The 26,055-nt window shown below is 35.4% G+C and overlaps 1 protein-coding gene across 1 annotated transcript in view; it reads right to left on the bottom strand.

Moving 5' to 3' along the window:
* The window catches only part of shtd (anaphase promoting complex subunit 1), a 220,066-nt gene that overhangs the window by 8,027 nt on the left and 185,984 nt on the right, over positions 1–26,055 (bottom strand). The window contains exons 25-29 of the mRNA XM_089090505.1: positions 19,293–19,488; positions 15,489–15,556; positions 12,387–12,498; positions 8,481–8,687; positions 2,075–2,267 (exon numbers count right to left, since the gene is read on the bottom strand). Of these exons, the coding sequence (XP_088946631.1) occupies positions 2,075–2,267; positions 8,481–8,687; positions 12,387–12,498; positions 15,489–15,556; positions 19,293–19,488 (776 nt within the window). The remainder of the gene's footprint in view (positions 1–2,074; positions 2,268–8,480; positions 8,688–12,386; positions 12,499–15,488; positions 15,557–19,292; positions 19,489–26,055) is intronic.

Below are 26,055 nucleotides of genomic sequence, written 5' to 3'. Positions count from 1 at the left end.
AAATAACTCTGGCTATACATAACGTCCAAGACACAAAAAAAAGAACAAACAAAAATAATGATAACAAGAAGATCAAACCAAGCAATGATTTGCCTTGGCCTTCCACGCTTTTAACGCACAGACCCTCAAGTTCTTTTTGACGAGACAACCTCATTGACCACGATAAATGGTTTACCACAATCTTTCAGGGAAGCAATTTAAGCAAAGGACAAAAAAGAAAGCAAAGTAAAAAAAAGAAGAAAAACGAAAACATAAAATAGATTAAGACCGTAGAACATAAAATACATTAATACTTAGAACAGATACGGAGGAGATTTTTATAAGACAAGATGAGAAAAAACTCGAGAAGAAGAAAAAAGTAGCACATTTCCAGCCAGTGAAAAGAAACGAAAATGCAATGCAAATATTATTCTTTCACCATTACATGAAAGGGTCTATTCATTTTAGTGTTTTTTTTTGCGATTTGTTTTTATTTATTTTAGTAGTTTTGATTTACGGTCTTTTATTATTCTTCTATCTTTGCACTGCGGACAGCTGAGCGGGGGCATCAGCCGAAATATTTGCGTTTTACGTTTTCGCTTTTACATTGACTGAATATTTACTAGTTTTTTCTTCTTGAGTTCTTGTCTCATGTTGTCTTGCTCAGCCAGTGTGGTCCTAGATATTATTTCCGATTTTGTATGAGACTCAGTACAAACACATTCGTTATATTGAAAAAACATCAATTAGTCAGCACATATTAAAGCATAGCATATATTAAATACGTAACCTAACGTAACCTAGCCCCCCCCCCCCCTAACCCCCAAAAAAACTAAAGTTTAAATATAGTTTCCATAGTGGGAAACCCCTGAATACTTGTTTATGCAGCATTAGATAGCGTCAGATCTTTGCTTTTGTCGAGTGGATGTATCGCGTCTTGTACAGATATTAGAACAGTACCCAATTTAGTTTTGTGGAATTAGGGCCATGACAGATATCTGTTAATGTGTTAAGTAGCAGGGAATCCTACGATGTCTTTCTCCACAACTAAATATGAGGGGGCGCTGATTTCCCGCCACCGTAGCCTACATCTTGGAAAGCCACGTGTGCCGCACAGGCCACATCTGTTCCCATGGATAAAATTCATGACAAATCCAGTTTTTGATTCACTGATTCGTTCATGTTTCGCTTTTCAGTTGTTTTTTTTTTTCGTTTTTTGCATTTGTTAAGCAGCTTTCACACTATGTGCGAAATGTTCTGTGCCAAGGGGATAAACTGCGTTAAGTAAAACCTTTCACGCTTAAACAAGTCCTGTCAGACTAACCTAAAAGTCCATGAACTCATTGGATTACTATCACAATTGTGATTGTGACTCAATTGGTGATTTTTGAATTGGCGTATGGGTGAAAGTGACTCAATCATAATCACCCCATTGGATCATCATCATAACCACAATTCATAATGAAAAACGAGGAATGAAAATTCAGACTCTGATAATGACTTTGTGTGATGAAAAGAGGGCGTGACACACATTCAGAGAGAAGTTTGTTAGTTTACTTTCAAAATTTAATAATTACTCATTAAGAAATTCCATTTTGTTGCTACTATGTTTTAACGTAACCTACGTAACGTAAATATTCTACGTAACGTAACGCAAACTTGCGTATCTTAAAATTCTAGAGCTCCAATTTGCTTAGTACTGCCTCCGATATGAACAAAATTTGCTCCGTGAAATTACCTAGCGTAATATGAACTCTTAAGTTATTCTTTAAAGAAAGGTTTACGACGTAGTATTCTCAATGAAATATAGCTTTTCTGGCACTCTCATTGAAAGAAAAAATTCACATTCCTCTAGATTTTTAAAAATACATTTTTATCCCCCTATGATTGTTATAATTCCAGAGACGTTTCCAATTTTTCTTCTTACACAAAACTAAGAAGAAAAAAAAAAGAGAGAGAGAGAGAGAGAGTGAGAGAGAGAGAGAGAGAGAGAGAGAGAGAGAGAGAGAGAGAGAGAGTGAGAGAGATAGAGAGAGAGAGAGAGAGAGAGAGAGAGAGAGAGAGAGAGAGAGAGAGAGAGAGAGAGAGAAATTACCCTGTAATTTAGCTGAGAATGCTTGTTCCACCATATATAATAAAGTATCAATAAATGTATCAAAATGTCCTTCGTTTTCATTGCCATGATTCCGTTTCAAGGAAGAAAACATGCGCGCTAAAGATAGCTGCTGAGTCAGTAAAGGAAGACGCCCAGTCGTCTCTGGTTTCCAATAGTAGATGTCAAATACCACCTACCAACAAGATATCCTAACAATTACGTATATATCAATAAAAAAGAGAAATATATTTTCAATCAAAACGCATACGAATTCTAAGCTATACTGAACAGATCTATCCGGGTTGCAGCGTTAGCTAGCAACCTAGTAAGAGACAATCACGTTCCTTAGTGAAACTACAATAGCCCATAACTCCTAAGAATACAGTCAGATCAAAACAAGAAGTACACTATTAAAACCACCTTGTCCAAAACCCCTATATAAGAAATTTACCGTCCCTTGGCTTGAACAACAAGAAAAAAATATTGGCTTGAAAATCAAGAAAAGTGGCTACAACCACAATATTCTGTATATACGGCATCTTTTCCTTTCTTTCTTTTCTTCAGATAGCGGGGCACTGGAAAATTGTAGAGAGATGTTTAATGGCTCATTTTAAAGGAAATTGCCACATCTTGGGCCTATTACAATTCATTTTTTTTTTAATAATTATTTTTTACGAAAAATTATAATAATTATAATAAAGAAGGAACTCTTGCCCATACTAAATTGTATAAGCAACTTAACTATAGTATAGGCTTGTACAATTATATTTAAAGTCAATATATCAAAAGTTCTCTTCAACGGGATATGGAACTCCGGTCACCCACGTGACAAGCGGGTATGCTTACTATTGTACCACCGAAGATTTATGAAAAATAAGTTACATATAAGACATGATAATAAATTCGTTAATACACTAAAAAAAATTATATAAGGAATCGGTCTGGTTAATATATATGTGGATTATGTAAGTTTCTTCTGTATTATGGCTGTAGAGATGACTGAAACCTAGTAAAGTAACAAGGACACCAAAAATAAAAACTAATTCTTTAAATTGGTTAATTGGAAACTTACACAACCATAAACGCCGTCAAAAATTAGGAAAACAAACCAGGAATTAAGTTTATCATGAAGAATATCCTCAATTTTCTAGTTTTTTTTTTCAAGCGCCCTCATATTTTTAAATTAAAGAACGTGTGTTCAAGATCAGCAGAAAATGAGCGAAAAAATCATATCCTCATGGAGCACTAGAAAGTACAACTTTCCCGATTGCTGTAGCAAAAGTAAAATACAGCCATTAATGGGCAGTAAACTAGGTAAAAATCCAGTGACTGGTCAAGTAAAGTGTAAGCTAATCCTAACATCTTGTTAGCAAATAGGAATTGGAAAAATGTGTTTGTATTATTAGAACAGCTAATCTATGCATTAATTTGCTTATTGTTAAAATTATTTAACGCTTGAAATTATTAGTTGTTGACTTACCTATAAGAGCATCTTTTTGGAAAGGCCAGTTATCCCATTTTGCCGTATTTATCTCTTCCAAATATTAATGCCAAAAGTATCACTTTTATTGCATAGCATGTATCACATAAAGAACAAATATCAAATTTATTGTTTCACTTCAGAAACCAATGAAAGTAGAAACATAACAAATTCAATTGTAACAAATCAGTTTGAAATCCCCCTTGGCAAGTCTAATATGGTTAGCAGTTGTTGCAAGATAAAACAATTAATAGTATAAGGAGGATAAATATGAAACAACGCGTAATGGAAAACTCAAGACATGTCTTTAAATAGCTTATTTGCAGGTTTCTGCAACAACTTAAAATTTTTAAGCGCGAAAAGCATTATCAAATTTACCGAATTAGCTTCTGCATATTGTTTTTCACGGTTCGGTTCGGAAACACTGCTCAAACTTTTCCGTACGACAACTGACCTCTAATATCATATATCAGCCAAAGAAAAATCATTGGAAATCCTGGTTTTTAGGTGTGGAAAAAACCTAAGATGGAGCCAGGTGGCAAAAGAATGTTTTCATTTTGATGTCCTTAGTAGTTCGAGCTTTTATCGAGGATTGTTCTTCATCGTCGTTGGTATTGTTATCAGCGTTGGCTACGACCATAAAGTTGGCTTCCAAACGATGGCCGTTGACGTTCAAGTTTTCGAAGTTGATATCGACGAAACTACTGTTTTTGCCACCTTGCGCAAGGCCATTGGTGCTTACTTTGTCATTATTTATTTTGTTGGTGTTAATTTCGTCAATGGTGATCATTGCCAACATCAACCCTTACTTTTTCAGCATTGTCAAGGCTGTCTAACTTGTAAGAGTTATTATGATCATCTTATAATTTTATTAGCAATTCCTCTACGAAAAAATCATCCATCTGTGTCTTTGAACTTCCTCCGGTAAGGATAACCAATTAGAAGTTAAGGAGGAGGGGGTGTTTTCCCCCGAAGATTTCTAAGAATATATTTTGCTGTAAATTCGTGCAGAAAAATGGAAAATACAAAGATAACCCATTCCCCTTCACAGATTTGAAATGTCTTTTCTGTGTCTTTATTTCGAAAAAATCGAAAAGCCCTTGTCTTGTCCCAACCCCTAAATGTTTTTGTGAGTTGGCACTACGTAACGTACGATCAGAAACGAAGAAGAACAAAAATATTAAGAAAAAGACGAAAATGAACGAGGGTAATTTTCAGTTACGCGTGTACGAATAAAACGAAAAAGGAAAAAAAATGTATTAAGAAAAGGACAAAATCAAACAAGGATAATGTTCAGAAAATAACCCTTGTTTTGCTTGTTTTTTTTTCTTATTTTCTTTCTTGTTCTTCATCTTTTGTCGTACGTTGAGTAGCGCCAATTCACAAATGCATACCCAGTGCGGTCTCAGAACGAATTTACACTATTCCAGTAAATCCTCAGACAGTCACTCGTGACGTTTTACCCCCATGACGAGTCGATGATGAGTCGAGAACATGACGAGACGGGTTTTCCTTATAACCAGATGTTACCGTGGAAAATTTTCTTACGTATTACCAGTAGAATTGATGTAAGGCATCAACTCCCTCCCCTAATAGTTCCAACTTAACAAAATACAAGCTCAACATTTACAATAAAGAGGGTTTTCCGCATTCTCTTTTCCCCAAAAGTCCTTGAATCTTCCTCTTCTTCCAAACCTCAAGAGAAAAGTGAATAGAGAATTTATTCCTATTTCACTACGATTTCATCCGTCCTCCTCCACTGACGTAGAATCGACATCTGATTTCAAAAAGACAGTAAGTTCACTTCATACATTACTTCTGGCCTAAATTTTGGTTGAGATTTGACGTTTATGCTTATTCTCAGATGAAATACAATTTGGGACTCTATTTACCCTCCCCCACAGGCAGGGGTGTCCTGAGGCTCATTTTATTAGGGGTACGATCTTCGTAAATTTTACCGAATCGCTATCTGTTTTATGCCGAATTTTCTGCAGAAATCAAGAATTTTGCTAAATTTCGGCCGATTTTGCAAAATTTCTCCCGAAATTTTCGCCTTCGGCGAAAATTTGACCAAATGACAAACACATCGGGAGGTAGCGCCCCTCCTCCCCTCGGGACGTCCCTGCCCACAGGCATTGGGTTAATTCCTGATCTCCAACGGGAACAGGTCAAACTTACTAGTCCTGTGACTTAAACTAGGTCTTACTTCCCACAAAGTTTGACTTAGAACCCAGAGTCCCTTCTAGTATGTTCCCCGATGACACAAAATTAGCGACCCCTTCACCCCAAACAATTTAGGTCAGGTACAAACTCCAAAGGGGCAGAATTAGAATCTAACTCTTACTTCTCGCCAAGTTTGTTTGAGATTTCACAACGGAGACTGGTAGATGTCGTCCACCCATAAGAATTTTGACGTTTTTAACTGTTCACAATTAGCGACTACCAGCTAGAATACAAACAAAATTTATTCTAAATAAAAAACATTCTAAATAATTTATTCTAATTATTTTAAAGATACAAAAAAAAACGCTTTTGAAACATACCCAAATAATTTTATTTAAGACATCTTTAATTCCGAAACCGTAGCGGTAGATGTCACATAAAATATGTAGGAACTTCCTTCACAGCTCTGTTGATCTTTATGGAAGTCCCTACCCATTTTAGTTTTGTGGCTGTTGAGATTTAGCACCCAATACACTTTAAGTGGAAGAAGTAGCTCCTGAATTCTTGTCACCATGACATTTCCCAGAAAAGGCTGTAGGGTTTTAACAAAGTTTCGTGGAATATCAGAAATAATGTCTTAGTTATGAATTTTTAGATCAGATACATTCTTCTCGTTATATTAACTAAGATAGTTAATAATATACTAGATTCGTAGACTCGTACCTTTCCAGAGTCAGGGATCGATTAGACATCAGCGATATTGGAGAACCCTACTTTCTTAGGATAAGCACTTCTACCAAAAGAGGCTCAGATCAAAACCAAACTTTATGGGAAGAAAAACTACCATTAAACTTGTACCAAAAAGCATGGGTAAATCGTAATAGTTGGAACTGGCTTTAGTGTCGACAAAAAAAGAAAACTATCAACGCTATCTAGCATTCGGCAACACTTGGCATATTTGTTTGTACAATAAAAAGAATAATTAATTCAATAAGTTTAATTGGTTAAATTAGGGTAGTAATAAGTATCTGATCTCAGTTCCTGACAGATAAATGATTAAAGAGCTTGAAAAAACACCGAGTGTCGCCATACGCTAGATGGCGTTGGTATTTATTTTTCTGCTCTGTCGACACTAACACCAGTTTTCACTCTTGTAAGCTACCTATACTCTTTGACTTGTACCTTTTTTTAGTCTTTACATGATCTAATCTCTGTGGGAGGAGGGAGGTTAAAGGGATTAAAATCTTTATTAGCTTAATTAAATATTATATTATCGGATAATCTGTGGGAGGAGGAAGGTTAAAGGTATTAAAATCTTTATTAGCTTAATTAATTATTGTATTATCAGATAATCTCTGTGGGAGGAGGGAGGTTAAAGGTATTAAAATCTTTATTAGCTTAATTAATTATTGTATTATCGTAATATTTTCATAAGTCTAATTACTAGGCGGGCAGTGGAATTTTTTTCAGCAAAACCTGGCCACTTATAGAAATACTTATGCTTACAAAAAAGAGGGATTGTATTGTATTATCGGATAATCTCTGTGGGAGGAGGGAGGTTGAAGGTATTAAAATCTTTATTAGCTTAATTAATTATTGTATTATCGTAATATTTTTATCAGCCTAATTACTAGGCAGGCAGTAGAATTTTTTTCCAGCCAAACCTGGTCACTTATAGAAATACTCATGCTTACAAAAACGAGGGATTTCCTCTGAAGATCGTTCTCGGTTGGGGTGGGAGGATGTCATAAAGAAAGATTTAAAGGAAATCGGAACTTACAAGGAGGGTGCAAAGAGGGAGGCTTTGAATGGATTTTGACGGAGGAGGAGCGTGCGTATCTGTGTTGGCCCCAGGAGGCTTGGTGCTGCGGTGAGTTCTTAGTAGTGGTAGTAGTGGTATCATATACAGCATTAAGGTGAAACGCTATAGTTATGGAAAACCTCGTGAAAAAAATGGCAAAAATCAAAAAATGGAAAGAAATGTGTTTTAAAAACCAGCTAAATTGAAACCTCAGCTGATTCAATTGGCATTGTAAACACTTAGACTGGCAGTTGGAAAGTATTTTCTGGAATTAAGGGCTAACTCAATACAAATTCAGTGCTAATGATAATTCAATGACAATAGTTTAATTTCAAACAATTTAATTAAGACTTAGAGTGCTTAATTTGAAGAAATACTTAAGATACTTGGAAACAAATGCCAAGTAATTAGTTTTCTAGACTTTTTCGTAAATCCCAAAAACTAACTATGGTACTTCGAATGTTATTTATTTTGTTTTTTTTAACTCATTTTTATTTTACTTTTTGTTGGGAGGGTGGAGGCTCCCTTCTCCTTTTTTTTGGAGGGCGGCTCCAAGTCAGGGCCCAATATAATTTCCTTGTCCCTCGTTGTTATAGTTAGCTTAATTTGTAATTATATCCAAATAAATATATTATTGTATATCATTTGTGTGTTACCACAAGAAATATATCAACGTTTTTGCAAATTGACCAGTTCCCCGCGTGGAGCAGTCACCGATCTCCCAGTTTTCTGCCTTCAGCCGGAAGCGTGGCTGGGGAGAAGTCATCTGACGCTACCCGTCTTTTCCCCTCAGATTTCTCGAGGTACCCATTAGGAGCAGGGTCGATTCTGGCAGAGCTTACAGAGTCACAGAAAAAAATATATATACACCAATATTAAATTATAATAACAAATTAATATTATCAGGCGTTGTAAGACGTTAGCTTAACTCGATCCTACGACTGAAACGTCCTAAAACTTACCTTAATCATAGTAAGGAAAGACGGTAGCAAATCTAGCTTCTCTTCAACAACGCAACGATAAATAGCAAATGTATACATCTGAACGATCTTCTTCTCCATGTCTGTTTGGCCTTTCTTCCAAAAATACTCTCCCATACTACTTTGCAAAAGGTACTTGCTTAAATTGGACAGAGCAGTATCCTTAAGAAGCTCATGAAGCATAACAGGCTAAAAAAATTGGCATTATTTATAAATAAACGAGCAATAATTTTATACATATGTGGATATTTTTTTTTCTTCTGAGAATTGACACACTAACAGCTTCTGATGTGAATAACGATCTAGATAGGTCACGGTGTTCCAGGAAAATTTATTTAGAACCTTAATTTGAAAAAAAATCATATGAAAATGATTTTTACACTGATATGCGTTGCTTGTCATTGTGTTTCCTTTATTACTGCTTAAAAGCCTGCTGAGAGCAGTGGATGATAACACGTTAGACTTATATTCCAAAGGTGGCAGGTTCGACTCTTGCAGTAAGTATATATTTCCTTGGAATGTTTTCCCGCAGTTGAATTTTTCCAATATTTTTCGTATGAATGACGCCATGAATATTTGGAATAGTTTTAATAAACTTTGATCAGGATAAGTGTCCGTGCTAAATATTTTAAAAAAACATTACGATTTAATTTGATTGTCGATAGAATATAATTTTTTGTTGGTATAAATAGACAGAAAGGCTTGCCAAATAAAATAAAATGGAAGCTCTTAAGAAAAACTGTATCTCTTTTCACCGAGCGAAGTGCAGTCCTTTGGTACTTGCTTCTAAATATACAGTATTCGTCATAATATCTGCCTCAGATCTTAATTAAATTCTATGTGAATGATGCTATGTCAATTCCGGCAGGTTAGTCTGATCGAAAGCATTATTTTCTAAAATTTCTCCTACAAAATATTAAGTAGGTATTTTAGATACCTATCAAAAATATCCACAATGATATTTATACATTTCTATTAAACGAATAAATAGAAGCTTTTATTTATTTAAAAAAATCTTATTAGCAATTGGAAAAAATTTTTTATTTCTGATTTGAAACAAAGGCGACCGAGTTCACCCACTGAAAAAAGTTTTTTCATATGTCGACATGGAATCCGGCAACCAAAGTGAAATTCAGTTCCTTTCATATCCTGGCTTAGGAGACAAGGGAATGCTTTAGCGGGTATAGTTATGCTGGGGATAATTCAACTAAGAAATTCGCTCTGCGATTAAGAAAGCATAGATCTACCGGCATTTAATGTGGAAATTCGTCAGTCGACTGACGGGAAATCCGGCTAACAAAGTAAAATAGAAGTGAATTTAAGCTCCTTTCAGATCCTAGCTCAAGAGACACTTTATCCCATGTAGTTATGCAGAAAAACCAGCCATTAAAGCTGCATTCGCACTGCGATTAAAAAAGTAAAGCTTAGCATGCGATTAAAGAGAACCAGTCAGGAGACGTGAAAAACAGCTAACCAAGTGAACTAAAAGGGAGTTTCAATTTCTTTAGTAACATAAGAATACTGTGTTGTTATGCAGGGTTAGATTCGCAAGTTAAATTCACTTTAAACACACTGCTTTAAAGGCATTAAATGTGAATACTAACCAGACTGGCTCGGTGAAATCCGGCTAACAAGTCATTTTAGGTTCTAGGTTAAGAGACATAGGAACACTTATTGGTGCAGTAATGCGGGGAACATTCAGCTAATCCCCAAGAAACGTTTTGAGGCTTCAACTAAGATGAAATAGCGATGTGTCAACTTACCGATATAGCGGCCATTATGAATATTCTTAGAAGAATCATTTTTAAACTCTTCCAAGGAAATTTCCCAATCAAACAGAGCACGAATTCTGATTTTGTCTACTTCCTCTTAAGTTTGAACTTAATTTAGATTTTAGCGTCATCCGTAATTTGGCTCATTAAAACTTAGGAGGCGAAAAGACAACAGGGCACTGCACAACAGAGACAAAAATTATAGTACCCGTACCTGTTTACCGTAGCATACCATATCAAAATAATTATGTGGGGGTAAAATCCAATTTTTATAAAACATATGGAGTCGATGAAAAAGTTTTAATTATTTAGAAATAATTCACCAGAAGTAATATTCATCTCCTTCCTAAAGGAAATTATCTTCTTCCCTGAAGGCTCGATTGTTATTTGTACTTTACTGAAAACTGCCATCAAAAGCGCGAGTGCAGCATCGTTGCAACAAGTAAGAAGTCAAATTTCAAAAACAAAGACAACTTTAAGATTTTATTGGGTAATTGTCAATTATTTTCATTTCTAAGAGATTAACTTGAGACAACACTCTTATCAGCTGCCTATTCTCTTCATTAGACTTATTGAAAATAGAAACATTGATAAGTAACATCACTGTTGACAACAATATAGTATTGTCTAAAATATTTTTTCTCTACTGGAAGACCACTCTTTTGCGGTTTAGCATTTCCACATTTAGCCTATCGTATTTTACTTATATTTCTCTGAAACTTTGATTTTCGTAAACCCGAAAGATAAAATTTAAACTATTTTGACCCATTTTTTATCGTTTTTGGCAGTATCAGGGGAACAAACACATGGACAGACAAATTGTGATGACGTAGTTTTCTTTTGGAATCAGCACGTTGTTAAAACTTGAATTTTTATTGATGAAAAATGTTGTTAGATTTAACAAATTAGTTTTACCTGATCATTTTTGAGGTTCAACGGGGCAACACTATCAGAAATATCATACTGCCATAAAAACTTCATAATTCATAGTAAGACAAACATAAAGTTTTACTTTATCATATTAGTTTTACCTGATCATTTTTAAGGTTCAACACGGCAACAATATCAAAAATATCGTACTGCCCTAAAAACTTCATAGTTCATAATAAGACAAATATATAGTTTTACCTGATCATATTAGTTTTACCTGATCATTTTTGAGGTTCAAAGGGGCAACACTATCAAAAATATCGTACTGCCCTAAAAACTTCATAATTCATAATAAGACAAACATTTAGTTTTATCTGATCATTTTTGAGGTTCAACGGGGCAACACTATCAAAAATATCGTACTGCCCTAAAAACTTCATAATTCATAGTAAGACAAACCTATAGTTTTACCTGATCATATTAATTTTACCGATCAATTTTGAGGTTCAGCAGGGCAACACTATCAAAAATATCGTACCGCCCTAAAAACTTCATAGTTCATAATAAGACAAATATATAGTTTTACCTGATCATATTAGTTTTAACTGATCATTTTTGAGGTTCAACGGGGCAAAACTATCAAAAATATCGTACTGCCCTCAAAACTTCATAATTCATAAGACAAACATATAGTTTTACCTGATCATATTAGTTTTACCTGATCATTTTTGAGGTTCAACGAGGCAACACTATCAAAAATAGCGTACTACCCTAAAAACTTCATAATTCATAACAAGACAAAGACAAATATGAGAAAACCACAGCTTTCAGGTGTGAATATTCCTCAGACGGGCCAAGGGGGTAAACAGCTTAAAGTCTTGGTACTTAAAGCAAATATATTTCCTGCTGATTTTTCTTTCTCTTGTTGTAATTTCTTTGGCTCTAAAGCATCCAAACAGTAATAATTAATGATTAATAATTATATAATTTCAATTATATAAGTAAATATTAATTATTTAGTTAATAAAGTGTTATATAATTAATTGTTAATATACATATTACAATTATGATAAATTATATAATAGTCATTCATAGAAGCATACGTATTGGGCATTGTTTGGCTAGGCCATATGAAGCAAAACTATATACAATAGGCCACAGGCACTATACAATAAAACTAAAGCAAAATAATAAAGGAATGATCTTAGGAACGAAGGATGACATTATAACCATAAAAATTTATTACCGTTACACCCCAGACAGGAAGCTTGGAGCCAAAAAATAAATTTAATGTCCTAGGATTTAGAGCTCCACCAACCTTTCTTTTGACATATAGGTAGCCTTGCTCAACAACTTTCCTGAAAAATAAAAGAATAAAAAATCAACCTCAAAACAAAAGACTTCGAACACCGACATCGAACACCTCAGAAATCCATACCCAACTCCCTCCCCTCTTAAAAAATATACTTAAAAATGACTTTAGTTCCGAACGCAATCTAAATATAAATCTCCAAATATAGATAGCAATAAATTATGGTTCATGCTCAAAGTTAATAATAAAGTTAACTTACATCGTCGTTCCAAAAACAAAAGGGCTGCAATTAACATCTTTTACAGAAGAGGATTTTAAGCTTTCTTTATTAGCGATTTTCTTCTATTCGAGTGTTTCAATTAGAAAAACTATAAAATCACACCGTCTAACTAAATGGCGTGGCTTCATCTACATGAATAATTCGGTAACAACGTAACTCTCAGCTCTGGAAACAAGGATGTGACGTTACACAGCGGGCATAAGAAGCGCAAGGGTTCCAATTGGGGGGGGGGGGTAGGATTGTCCTCCCTAGGTTTCGAAAAAGATCTTTTTTGGTATTTCCACTAAAAAGCTAAAAAAGAGCAAAATACCTCCCTATATTTAAAAATAAAAAATGCCCCTCCCCCAACATTTTTTGAATTGGCGCCCTGGCTGAAAACCTCCTAAGCGAGTATTTCTCATGATGCAACCATGTAAAGTGTCTACTTCTCTGTAAAGTGTGACTTACTCTCTTCTTTGGAGGCTTATGGTAGCATTGGCCTACAACATGGGTTTCGATCGGTGGAGGATGTCGAACGCCTCTAACTTTCATAAAGTTTATGTGTAGAGTATGAAATGTTTTATTTATACATATAAACAGAGATTACGTATATTACATAGAAACAGATTTAGAACTGATTCAAGTAATCTTAATTGGTAGCTTATATTCAGTAAAACTAGCAGAAAGACATCAGGACATGTGACAGGAATTGCCCTAATTTAATCTGTCAACTTAGAGAAATTAAAGCAAGTACTCAGAATTAATATACTCATCTAGGAAACGGACATTTGACAGAACATGAGAATTCAATTATGTATCTAATATGGAAAAGCCCACTTTCACCAAAGTTTACAACCAGCAGATTTCCCATCCTCACAAAAGGGTATATGTTACGTTTTTTTATACCTGTCACCCGAAAGGCTGTGCTGACAGTTTAAGGCTATTTAGTCATATTATTGTTACTACAAACATGTTATAACATAAAACAAAAGTGTGTTTTTTGGCCCAAAATCTAAATTCCCTTTGGAATTGCCTCCCTATTTCCCCTGGTATGCTAATAAAAACTTACGCAGGTTAGAAACTCTATGCAGAACTACATGCAATTACAACTTCTTTTATGAAATATCTAAATATGACTCAGCAAACACGACCTATGGATAAGGCCCACTGCAAGAACAAGTGGGACATACAACCTTTCATTTTGGGCCCAACTAAATTAGTATATATACTTATACAATACAAGAACAACTGGGACATCATTTTGGGTCCAACTACATTACTATACGCCATAAACTTATATTATCTCACATTTTGGACGCTAAAATCAGTAGAATAATCGATGCTTCAAAATTTATAACTGAAAAAGATAACAACCTTTAAGAATAAGCAGAAAACGACATTATTTCAGATTCTATATAAAATAGTTGAAAATAGTGTCTAAGGAGATAAATGGTAAAAATGCACAATTTTTTGCAGCCTAAGATCCCTTACTCACAAAACATGACTTAACCATGTTAACTTTTCTTCTTATGGTTCCAGCAAAATTCCTAAAAAGTCACATTTCCTGAATATTACCAAATACATTTTAATATAGTTTAAATATTGTATATATTTTACTTTCTGCTTTTGGATACCTTATCATAACCATGAAAGAGACAAAGGTCCTAATAAAGAGACTAAAAATCATTTTGGCTGCAGCTTAATATCACCAAAGTACGAATATCAAAGGAATATTTAAATCAGTGATATTTCTGTTCTAAAAAGTCTTTTAGCAAATGTGCTTTCACCAGTTGCAATGCTTATTACGTCACAAGATAATAAATAATTATTGGCCTTTTCATCAATTTTTTTTCTGTCATATCTTCAGGTTTAGCAACAGGTTAGAAATTCATTTTTCAAAAACCCACCGTCTGTAAACAATTTTCTGCTGGCACCGATGCTAAGAGCTGCAACAGTATTAGAAGACGCAGTAATGATAATAAAACTCTTCAAGAATTTATTTTACTTTTCAAAGTTTAATGGACGTTTAACAATGAATTCAGATTTATCTTTGTTTATCGTTTATTTACACCTTTACGTTTTGAAGAACACTTTTATATTATGAAGTAACGCGATGGGACTGCGAAATTGTGTCCTGACCGCAATTAGATCTGCAATTTGTCATTATTGGTGTTACCATATTTTAATGTCCACGCATATTAAAATGGCCTTTTTTTGGTTATTAATTGTCAATAGTAAGATTTTAATAACAAAACACACTTAGGTAAATACGTAACAATTATTTAGCTGCGTAACTTCGTCACTATCCTTGTGTTATTGAACACCATCTATAAATGAGAGAACGACAAACGCACGCATCTAATAACGATAAAAGTTTTTCGGAACCGTCAATCTATTCAACCTATAATTGTTACCGCAACTTTGTCATCAAAGTAGAGCATTGTCTTAGGATTTATAATATTTTAGCTTATTGAAACTCAGAGAGGAGAGAAAGTAACAAAATGAAAAATAAAATCAAAAAGGGTGAAAAAACGAGGATTTTGTCAGCCAGAAATTTTTGTCAGCCGACGATTTTTAGCTTATTCGTTTCAAGCCTATGTTTTAGAATTTATTTTTATACTTTATACGCTTTTTTGGAATATGAGTTGGTCACAAGAAATTTGTAAATGGGTCACTTGGTGAACCTCGGGGCATAAGTTGCCGATCTCTGGCTTAATCCCGTGGAAGACATAAGCCACTGTAGAAGGTATTGAATCAAAGGAAGTCTAAAACCTTACTTAAGATACGGCCAATTTTTGCTTCTTTCAAAATCAATCGTCCAAAAGTTTTCATCTTCAATCGAAACCTGAAATGAAATAAACATCCTTTAAAGGGTTCATTGCTAAACAGAAGACACCGAATCAACTCACTTAGCCAAAAGTAAGGCTAATTTCATTCCATGTCGTTCATAAATATGTAAAATATTGCGATTTTAGGCAAAAAAGGGAGGACATTCCGAGGCCTAAGATAGAAACAGTCCTAAAACATGGACCCCACCATGAATTCCCCTTCCATAGCAAAACTGTCTCTTTTTGATGCGATTTTATTTTTCTCTCTTCCTTTTATCTGAAAATAGCGGAAATCACTTCGAGAACCAACAAATTGTTCATGTTTTAATGTATTCCTTATTGCTTTTCATAATTCAACATAGTGCTACCATAAAAACTTCATAATATTGAAACAACCCAATAAAATCACTTAATCCCCAAACGCACCAACTCAGAGCATTTTACTCGTCGTTTTCTTTTTGGGCTTACTAGCCCAAGATTAGGATTAAAAAAAAAAAAAAAAAAAAAAAAAAAAAAAAAAAAAAAAAACTGGGAAGAACTATTCATTTTTCTTGACAATTTGTTAATAAAATCTAAAAAACAAATAAAATGTCGTAAAAAAACAAAAACCATAGACCCACTTAAATCATGTAATCGCAAGGAAAGGACAAAAACTAAAAAACTAAATAAAGTACAAATCTCACCTTACTCTGCTAGACCAGACTTTCCTGAGTGATCTTGATTTAACACCAAATGCAAATTCGGTAGAATGGAAACAAATACGCCTCAGCCTAGCCAGGGTTTTCCTTGGAGGGTGTCAAACCGCAAGAATGTATTTTAAGGAGCCAAGAAGGTAGAAAATCCTCCCCGGGTATATTTAATTTTAGCGCTATTTCTGACTTTAGGCTGGAATCTAATCCCCATATGTCGGCAATCAAAAATACATATGAAAACATAAAATATAATCACAAGAGTCTTGAAATAAATAAAGTAAAACGGATACTACTACTACTACTAACAATTCTCCGCAGCACCAAGCCACCCGAAGCCAAAATGGCAACGTACGCTCCTCCTCCATCCCAGTCTATTCAAATCCTCCCTCTTTAAATCCTCCCAAGAAGTTCCCATTTCCCTTAAATCTTTCTTTATGACATCCTCTCACCCCAACCGCGGATGACCTGCTTTCTGTTTAGCCGTATACGGTTGGCCGAAAAGGACTATGCTTGGAAATCTGTCATCTTCCATCCGCAGGACGTGCCCTAACCATCTCAACCTTTCTCTCATTATAGCCTAAGAAAGCAGGATTGAACCGCATTTTCGTAGAACCTACTGTTTGAAATACGGTCAGTCAGCCGGGTACCCAGAACAATCCGTAGGCAATTTCTCTGGGAAACATCTAGTAGATCTTCATCCGCTTTTCGGAGCACCGATGCTTCAGAACCGTATTTGACCACTGTCATCACTGTGGCTTCCAACATTCTAATCTTGGTTTGCAGAACTATCTTCCTATTCTTCCAAACTTTTTTCAACTTTGAAAAAATCCCCTGAGCCTTGGCTATTCTACTTTTAACATCTTTATTGCTCCCACCGTCTTACAGTTTATATAATTATCCAGTATGATCTTTCCCTATCTCACCCATTATAAAAACCCGGACCAAGGTGCGAGTGCTCCAGAGAACGTTTTTGCAGATAGAAACATAGGCGGCATCAGATCTTTTCACGGGTAGACAAGTCAGACTGTGATCTAATCGGAAACAAGTGGAAACCCGCTATTGCGAATAATGCACTTTGTTGGAAACAATCGGAAACAGACTAACCCGCTAATGCAGAAAGAAGTGAGAGGAGCTTTTTGTTCGCACCGAGAACGAAGACCAGAAATGATCTGCGATAAGCTTACTGGATAATTATATGAACTGTGCACCGTCTTTACTAAAAAATACTACCAAGGTAAGTGAAGCTGCCCACCTGATCAATCTTCTCGTTACCCAGCATCACCTTTTCATCAAGTAAAACGGAAAGTGATCTGATTGTTTGAAATGTTTAAGTGGCAAATTATACAACCATATATATCTTTAAAAAAAATAGGAAAAAATCAGAAATTAAATTACAGTTAAAGACCTTAATATATAGTTTTAGATAGTAGCGGGTGCCAAATAAAAAAAAATAAGAAACATAGGTGAAAAAATCAGTAATTAATCAGCTAAAAAATACTGCACCAAACAGCTTTAAAAAGGTATAGTTTTCCTTTGAAGGTGTATAGTAGATTTCAGTGGGAATATCTTTGGGAATCAACATATTGTTTCTGTTTGAATTTTTACGAACGAGAAACGTTGCCAGATTTAACTGATTATGTTTCTTTATTTTCTTTTTTTTTCACGGTTCAACATGGCAACACTGAAGAAAACGTGGTGCTACCCTACAACTTTATAATACTGAAATAATCCAAAGGAAAGTCCGAGACAATCACGATTTTTTAGGCATAAATAGACCTGATATGGATCCATGGGGCAATTTTTTTTATTATTTTGATGTCTTTGGTATGCTAAACATCAAATTAGGCATTATAGCAATTAGAAAAAGGAAGAAAAAATCGGAAGTAGCCTACCTGTAAACAATGGTATTCAACTTTTGTTCAACCAAAAATAGGGTTTCATTAACATTTATAAATGACTTTCCACAAATGTAAGTACCCATGGTGCACTTTTGCCAAAGAACAGCTACAAAAATTAAAGACTGAGTTTGGGCACGCTAGATATGAAATACCTTCATCGAAAAGAATGGCTTTCGGATTACAATCAATATGTCAATTCAGACACTTTATATTTGCACACTTCTCGTAGGCAAGTTGTTACAATTTACGAAAATATTTAGGCAACAATTTTTGTCTAAAACTCACCGATTCAGTTCTTACTGTCAAACCGGTTTTCTATCCATGCAAAAAACCAGATGATAGACTACTTCCCCTTCGTAATTTATATGGAAATGTAAAAAACGAAATTGCTCTATCTGTTTTTCATCTAACTCTTTATTTCTTTCCATCCCCTTTTCTCCCTGAATCTTTTTTTTCTTCCTCTTCGTCTCATGTCTTCCTCTATATTCTCCCTCTCTCTTTATATTCTGATTTTTAAAATCCCTGAGATAAAGGCTCTTACGCATCTTTTTACATAAAATATTCACTGATTTAAAAAACTTTTTCGCATGCTGGCCACTCTTGAGACTCTAGGCAGGCGCGCATTTCCAAAAACTAACACACAAGTACTTGTCCAATAAGAGAGTCATACTTACTCCCACCATTATACCCGTGTCATTTAAACATTTTTGCCTCTCAATTACTCGGACTATCTCTCTTGGCTTTTTTCCTACAATTAGGCATGTCTTGATGCCTACTGCAAAATACTTGATTTTCAATTCTTGAATTGAAAATCAAGTCCGCCATCGGCCAGGAGTGCAATGCGTGGTTGGGGGCAGTCCAACAGCTAAATGCCCTGCAAAGACTCGAAACGCCTGAATAAATTACCTTACGTAAACCATACACTTCTAGTTGAAGACAAGGCGCCTTCTAAAAGACACAAGACACTGCATAAACAACTGATGCCGGTTGTACAGACTTTCAAATACAAGCTTTAGACAACAAACTTTGAAATAGAAGCAAACAATAATCTGGTAGAAGACTTGGCGCCTTCAAAAAGTCCGATACATTACTTGGAATGATGCGGACTTTTATGTACACTTAGAGGTTTTCAAGTACAAATTTTAAACAGCAAAATGCATTACCTTGCGCAAAGATGACAATTCGGGTAGAAGACAAGGCGCCTTCAGATAGTACGATACATTACTGTAATGACTAGTGTCTTTCAAATATACTCTAAGCTGAACGCTACAGTCATTCGACGTTGCTAAATCTCTTGGCAAAAGAAGCCGTGGTTCTGCAGCTATTACATACATGTGACGCAAAGCTTGGAGATGATACCTGAAAACAGAAACAGATGACTTTGTCGGCTCTTCGTTAACTCCCTCTACTTACTGTGGTCGCTACGGCCAGCAGCTTGGGCCTTCGGCCCTCGGACGCATGTTATAATGATATCGTATTTCTTTTTTTTTGTTTCTTGTTTCATTTATATTTCTTGGATTTTTATAGTCTTTATCAATAATCATGGTTAAAGACTTATCTCTTATATATTTTCACGAATCCAGATTGATTAGTTTACCTCATTTTCATCAGTGAAAAAGAAAACATGCAGACGCACGCAAAAACACACACAACGACTTGTTTGTATACGAGTATATACTAGAAATAGAGCTGATATGCTGACTCTATGTGCTGGAAATAGAGCCGCTCACTGCGGTCAACAGCTCAGGCCTTGGACCCTTTTACGCTTTTTAGCATAACGTCAAATTTCCAGTTCTCTTGGTTTGGCTTTTCATTAAAATTTTATAGCCTCTATCAATCTTCATTGTTCCAAAATGAGCCGGCATTAATTTTACGCTTCTGCCTTGATTGGTTTAGCTTATTTTTCAGTCCAAAGGAAACACTACACACAAAAACACACACATTAGATTGTGTACATACATATTGTATAAAAAATGAAAAAAATATTAAAAAACATCAGAAAAAATAATTAAACCACATTAAATACATAAAATTAAAAAAAACTAATAGTTAGCGGATACGAACTCATTTTTCATGATCGTTTCTTCAAAATCAAAGCCGTACAAAATAAAAACATATTAAACACACGTTTTTTTTTTATAGACCAATGACGTTTGAAGGACCACTGAACTCTATTTTGGAAATTTACCGACTTAAAATAAGCTACGCAGTGTGTTTGGGTTATTAAGGGTCAACTGTTCATGGCTAAGTACAATGATTACGGCTAGCAAAACTATCAGTGTCGCATCTCATGTCCGGGTCACATTAAAGTCATACTTAAATAAAAAGTACACACAGCTACATCACCAATTATGAACATATTCCTAATATATCCAGTTGATTATTGTTCAACTTTCAAGCGTGAACTTTATGATTGACCAATCAGAATGAAGGTTTGAAGCATACATTTTTGAAATTACCAAATACGGAAGCTTAGAACAGAAGCAAGGGCGCATCCAGGATTTTTGTTCGGGGGGTAGAGGTTACACAAATAAAATTTAGGAAGTATCATAAATTTCTTTATATACATTTTTGATACATTTTTATGAGTCTAACAAAATTTGAGGGGGGGGGAACCTTTGTAACCCCCTCCCCACTGTACATGCCCTTGAATAGTATGTTTTTACATGTAAGATGAATTTGGCAAAATATACAGAGACATTTTATGCGGTGGGGAAGCCCTATAAAGCTGTGGGTCGGTACTCAGATGTCAAAGACGTGAACTTTTCATGGAGACGGATCATTTCTATGTACCAAGACCAGGCATTGCTGATTGAGTGGTACACGTTTCAATCATAGAAGCGCATTTTCTATAATTTCGTAGCAAAAAATGGAGTTCACAGTGACAAATCCTATTAACAGTATTAGTAGCAATATTAAAGATGTTAAAGTAACATCAATGAAGATGTAATGTTGTCATCCTCAAATTTGAAATTTCCAGACCTTTCAACTACCCTGAACAAAAATGGCAATATCAAAATTTTGATCGGATATGTTTGGAGAAATAAAGGGCTTGGGCGGGGGGAGGGGCTTGATGCCCTCCAATCAGTTTTGGCCATTAAAAAGGGCACTAGCCCTTTCAATTTTCAATTGAACAAGCCTTTTACGAAGTTTCTACGACGACCAACGGCCATCTCAAATCGAACACGCCTTGTAGATGAAGAATGACAGATGACCTAGCATCGTCCTTGTCGGCCAAACGAAAAGCAGGCCATCCCCGAATGGGGTGGGAAGAGGTCGTAAGGAAAGATTTAAGGGAAACGAGAAATTCTTGGGAGGGTGTAAAGAGGGAGGCTTTGAATACACTAGGATGGAGGAGGAGGATCCATAGTTGTTGGTTTCAGGTGGCACGGAGCTGCACTGAGGTGTTAGTAGTATCAGTAATAGCTGGGAACTAATTAGTGTTGATGTAAGCTTTTCAAATCAACTTCTCACCATTACAATTTTTCGCTTCTGTAGTACAAGTTGGGCGTTTTAATTCAGGTAAACACACGTTTTTAATAAATTAATAAGAAAAACTTTTTGCAAAAAATAAGTTTTTTAAAAAGGTAAAGAACTCCATTAAACCAAAAATGAACAAAAATAGAATAAAATAATCTACCAAGCACCAAACTATCGCAAATCAGTATCAATTAATAAATGAAACCAAAAACAAACAGAAATCAAAATAAAGCCAAACTCAAAACTGCAGAAATTAATCTGAGTAGGGTTCTAAACCCTATGCTTTCTAAAATCCAGAATATAATTTGTACTTTACTGAAAAAAATTCAAATAAATTTACTGAAAAACGTGCATTGTCAGTTTAATATACATATGCTGATATTTATTCCTTAAAATCTTAATTAATTTTTGTTTTCTTAAAGCTATAAGTGAAAACATTTAAAATAATTTTTTCTTTGGTGGTTTCTTTGTTGGGCGTGAGAGGGAAGCTAGTTGCCCTCCAATCAGTTTCGACTAGCCTATTAAAAAAGGCACTAGCTCTTTCAATTTCCAATTGAATAAGCCTTTTTTGAAGTTTCTATGACAACATTTTCTATAAAAAAAAAACCTTATATGTCCCCAGGGCTCTGGGGAGAGTGTCATCCTCAAAGACCTAATTTCCAGAACTTTCATCTACGTTGAACAAAATGGCTAGCTCAAAATTTTGATTGGATGTGTTTGGGGAAATGGTGACCTTGAGAGGGGGGCTAGTTGCCCACCAATCACTTTGGACTATTAAAATGAGCACTAGCCTTTTAAATTCCCAATCGAATGAGCCCTTTTTTAAGTCTCTACGAAAACGCTTTCTATAAAAACCTTATATGGCCCCAGGGCATAACTTATAACCCTTGCCCTGAGGGGTTTGGGGGTTTGTCATCCTCAAAATCATAATTTCCAGAACTTTCAACTATGTTGAAGAAAATGCCTATCTCAAAATTTTAATTGCATGTGTTTGGGGAAATAGTGGGCGTGAGGGGGGGGGGGTTAGTTGCTCTCCATTTACTTTCGACTATTAAAAAGGGCACTAGCCCTTTCTATTTCCAATTGAATGAGCCCCTTTTGGAGGTTCTATAACAACACTTTCTATAAAAAACCTTATATGCCCCCAGGGTAAAACTTACAACCCTCGCCCTGAGGGCTCTGAGAGGGTTGTCATCATAAAAGACTTAATTTCCAAAACTTTTAACTACGTTGAACAAAATGAATATCTCAAAATTTTGATTGGATGTGCTATGGGGATCAAGTTAAAATTTTCAAAGGATCTTTTTTGGGTAGGGCGGGGGGGGGATTGAACCTACCTCAAATTTTAGCTTAGGGGAGAGGCAGAGGTAAATCAAAAGACACTAGCTTATGATAATAGCATATCTCCTATTGTCTCAAGAATGGCCTGAGGAATGAAGTTAATAGTTACAGGTAGTTTGGGGAAAGGACTGGAAAAGGGGCTTTAAAATTCTTGGATTGGGGTAGGGGGGGGAGTAAAGGGTATTAGTCTCTGACTCACGAGAACATTTTTGAATTATTAACTCCTACGCATCTTATAATCACTGCACAGCTAGGTAGCAAAGTAATTCAAAGAATGGTAAATTTTGTTGAAGGGGGGGGGGGAGAGTGGACATTGAACTGTGAAATAGAGAGAGTGTAGAGTTAAGTCAAAAGACAGTATATGCATCCAGCTCATCAAAATACCATATCTGCAACATCTCAGGAATAGCTTGGGGGATGGAATTGCAACTTTCATATAGTTTAGGAAAAGAAAAGGGAGACCCAAAATTTTGCTTGAGGGGTGGGCTAAAATGTGATGTATCCATCCACCAGAGTATTTTTGCATTACAAGTATTTTTGAGAATTAAAATATATTCACATCATAGGACCAAGGTAAATAAAAAAAACACTATGTGATGCAAGATTGTCAAAATGGTATATTTGCAATAGCTCAAAAAAGGCTTGTGATATCAAGTCGAAACTTTTACGGAATTTTAGGAAGACCCAGTGGACCCTTCGTAACTTGGAGAAGCGAGAAAGCCTAAAATTGTCTTCTCTTTGATCCACTAAAAGGTCTGGACAATGTAAGCCTCTAAGGGACCTACAATATATTTGCAAATAAGCAGCAAGGTAAATTAAAAGACATTGTGTGTTGCTAGATGATTGGAACTGCATATCTCCAATATACTGGGAACAGCTTTGGGGATCAGGTTGAAACTTTCAGAGAGTATTGGAGGGACAGTTGAACCTTGAATTTTGACTAGGGGTCAGAGGGAAAGGGTCTAAACACTTGGTCTCCAATTTCTTTTTGTATTTTTGGCATTAAGATCCCCTTCTAGACTAGAATCAGTGACATACCATGTGTGCCAAGGTTATTTAAATTGCATATCTACACTATCGCAGGAACAGAATGGGGGATTGAATTTAAATTCTCAGGAGGTTCTCGGGGCCAAGTGGAGCACATATTTGGAATTGAGGGAGGGGCAGAGGTAAATCAAAATAAGCTGTATCCAGTCTATCAAAATGGTATATATGCAGTCACTCAGGAACAACGAATGTCTACATACCCTGTAAATTAAAACCTATAAGGTGACAACAATTAGAACTTAGACCCATCTTTCAGCATCACAAAAATATGGAGTTAAGATTAGTTTCAAACTTGCTTTCTGTTTAGGAGCCCACCTGATCAAGAAAATAATGAATGTTGTTTTGAAGCTGATTAGAGAGGTCAGATACAAGGCAGACTGGGAAAAAACATTTTTGGGCTCCACATTTCCTCCGTCAGTTGGGGAATAAGAGGCAAGGGACTTCCTATTTTGTATTTAGATGAAGGAAATATGGCAACCGAAAACGTGTTTTATGAAACTAACGGTTGTAGAGCATCGCATAGTCACTCACCATCTAGTAGGCTGTTAACCAACGGATCTCAAGGACTCAAAAACTGTTTTAGGGTCCAAATTTCAGACTTTTTAAAATGACAAAAAAGGACCACAAAGGTCCACATTTTGAATGAAAATTCAGATGCTTAAAGATTTAACCTCTGACCTCCAATAATTTAGATGAATATATATTTGGATTAGTATAAAAAGAACATGAAGTATGGGTAAAGGGGGTGAAGGTTTCTCTCTTTTTGTGGAGACGATAGTTTATTTTAGAAAACTATACTTTAATTCAAAAAGTAAATATACTAAATAATTCCTTTTTCTCAAAGCATTATTTTGCAGAAGTTAACTTTGATGTAAGAAGTGGGTTTGATGGGGTAGTGGTCCTTCTCATATTTGAAATACCCTGGGTGCAGTATTAAAAACAAACAGAAATCATAAAAAACAAGTTTTTTGCAAATGAGAGTAAAGAATGATATTAAAACTCAAAAAGAAAAGATATTATTCCATATATGAATGAGTCTTCCTCCTCGCCAACCCCCTATTCCTTGAGATAAAGTTTTATTCCTTTTTTTTATCGCAATGCTTTAAGAACAAATGCTCAAACACAAAGACAATTGGAATGAGATAAAAAAAATTTTTTTACAGTGCTTAAAGAATGGAAGAGCTTTTTGCTTTGCATTTGCTTAAAATAAAAAAAAATTCAGTTCAAATGTCTCTAAAAGCAATTGGTAAGTAAAAGAATTTGAATTACCCATTAACTGCATTTTCTATACTCGTAAATACTTCCATTTAAGCATTATAAAACAAGCATGAAAAGCAGGGGACTGTGGAGGGCAGAATCCCTAATATACTTCAGAATAATTTCTGTTTGTTTTGAGTTTTAAAGTTGCTCTTTATTTTCAATGGGAACTCTTTATTTTAATGTTGTCTAGATCAAATAACACTGCTCATCAAACAGTTCGTGGTAACGAACTGTAAGTAAGGAGCGACCCGGCTCAATGGTAACCAAAACTCTAAAAAACGGAATTTTGATACCAATAGATACATCAAAAGAATCAAATTTTAATTCTGATTTCAAATACATAAGCTTCATCCCAGGGGTGATCGTATCGACCCAGTGGTCCTAGAATATCGTGGGAGGGCTCATTGGAACGGAAATTAAAAGTTCTAGTGCCCTTTTTAAGTGACCAAAAAAAATGGAGGGCAACTAGGCCCCCTCCCACGCTCATTGTTTTACCAAAGTCATCTGATCAAAATTTTGAGATAGCCATTTTGTTCAACGTGTTCGAAAATATGATGACTATGTCTTTTAGGATGACTTAATCCCCCGAAGTTCCCAGGAGGAGGGCTGAAAGTTATGAACTTTACCCAATGTTAACATATAGTATTCGTTATTGGGAAGTATACAGTACAGCCGTTTTCAGGGGGGATTTTTTCTGGTAGTGGGGGGGGGGGGGGTCGGGCAGGGACGTACGCAGGGGGGGCCTCTGGGCCCGGGCCCCCCCGAAATCTTACGATTTTTTTCATTTTCCCATAATTT

Source organism: Artemia sp. Qi Xiang Cuo, chromosome 6, assembly GCF_049724085.1.
Source record: "Artemia sp. Qi Xiang Cuo chromosome 6, ASM4972408v1, whole genome shotgun sequence".
In the NCBI taxonomy this organism is placed as follows: Eukaryota; Metazoa; Arthropoda; class Branchiopoda; order Anostraca; family Artemiidae; genus Artemia; species Artemia sp. Qi Xiang Cuo.
This window is presented reverse-complemented; position numbering and strand designations above follow the sequence as displayed.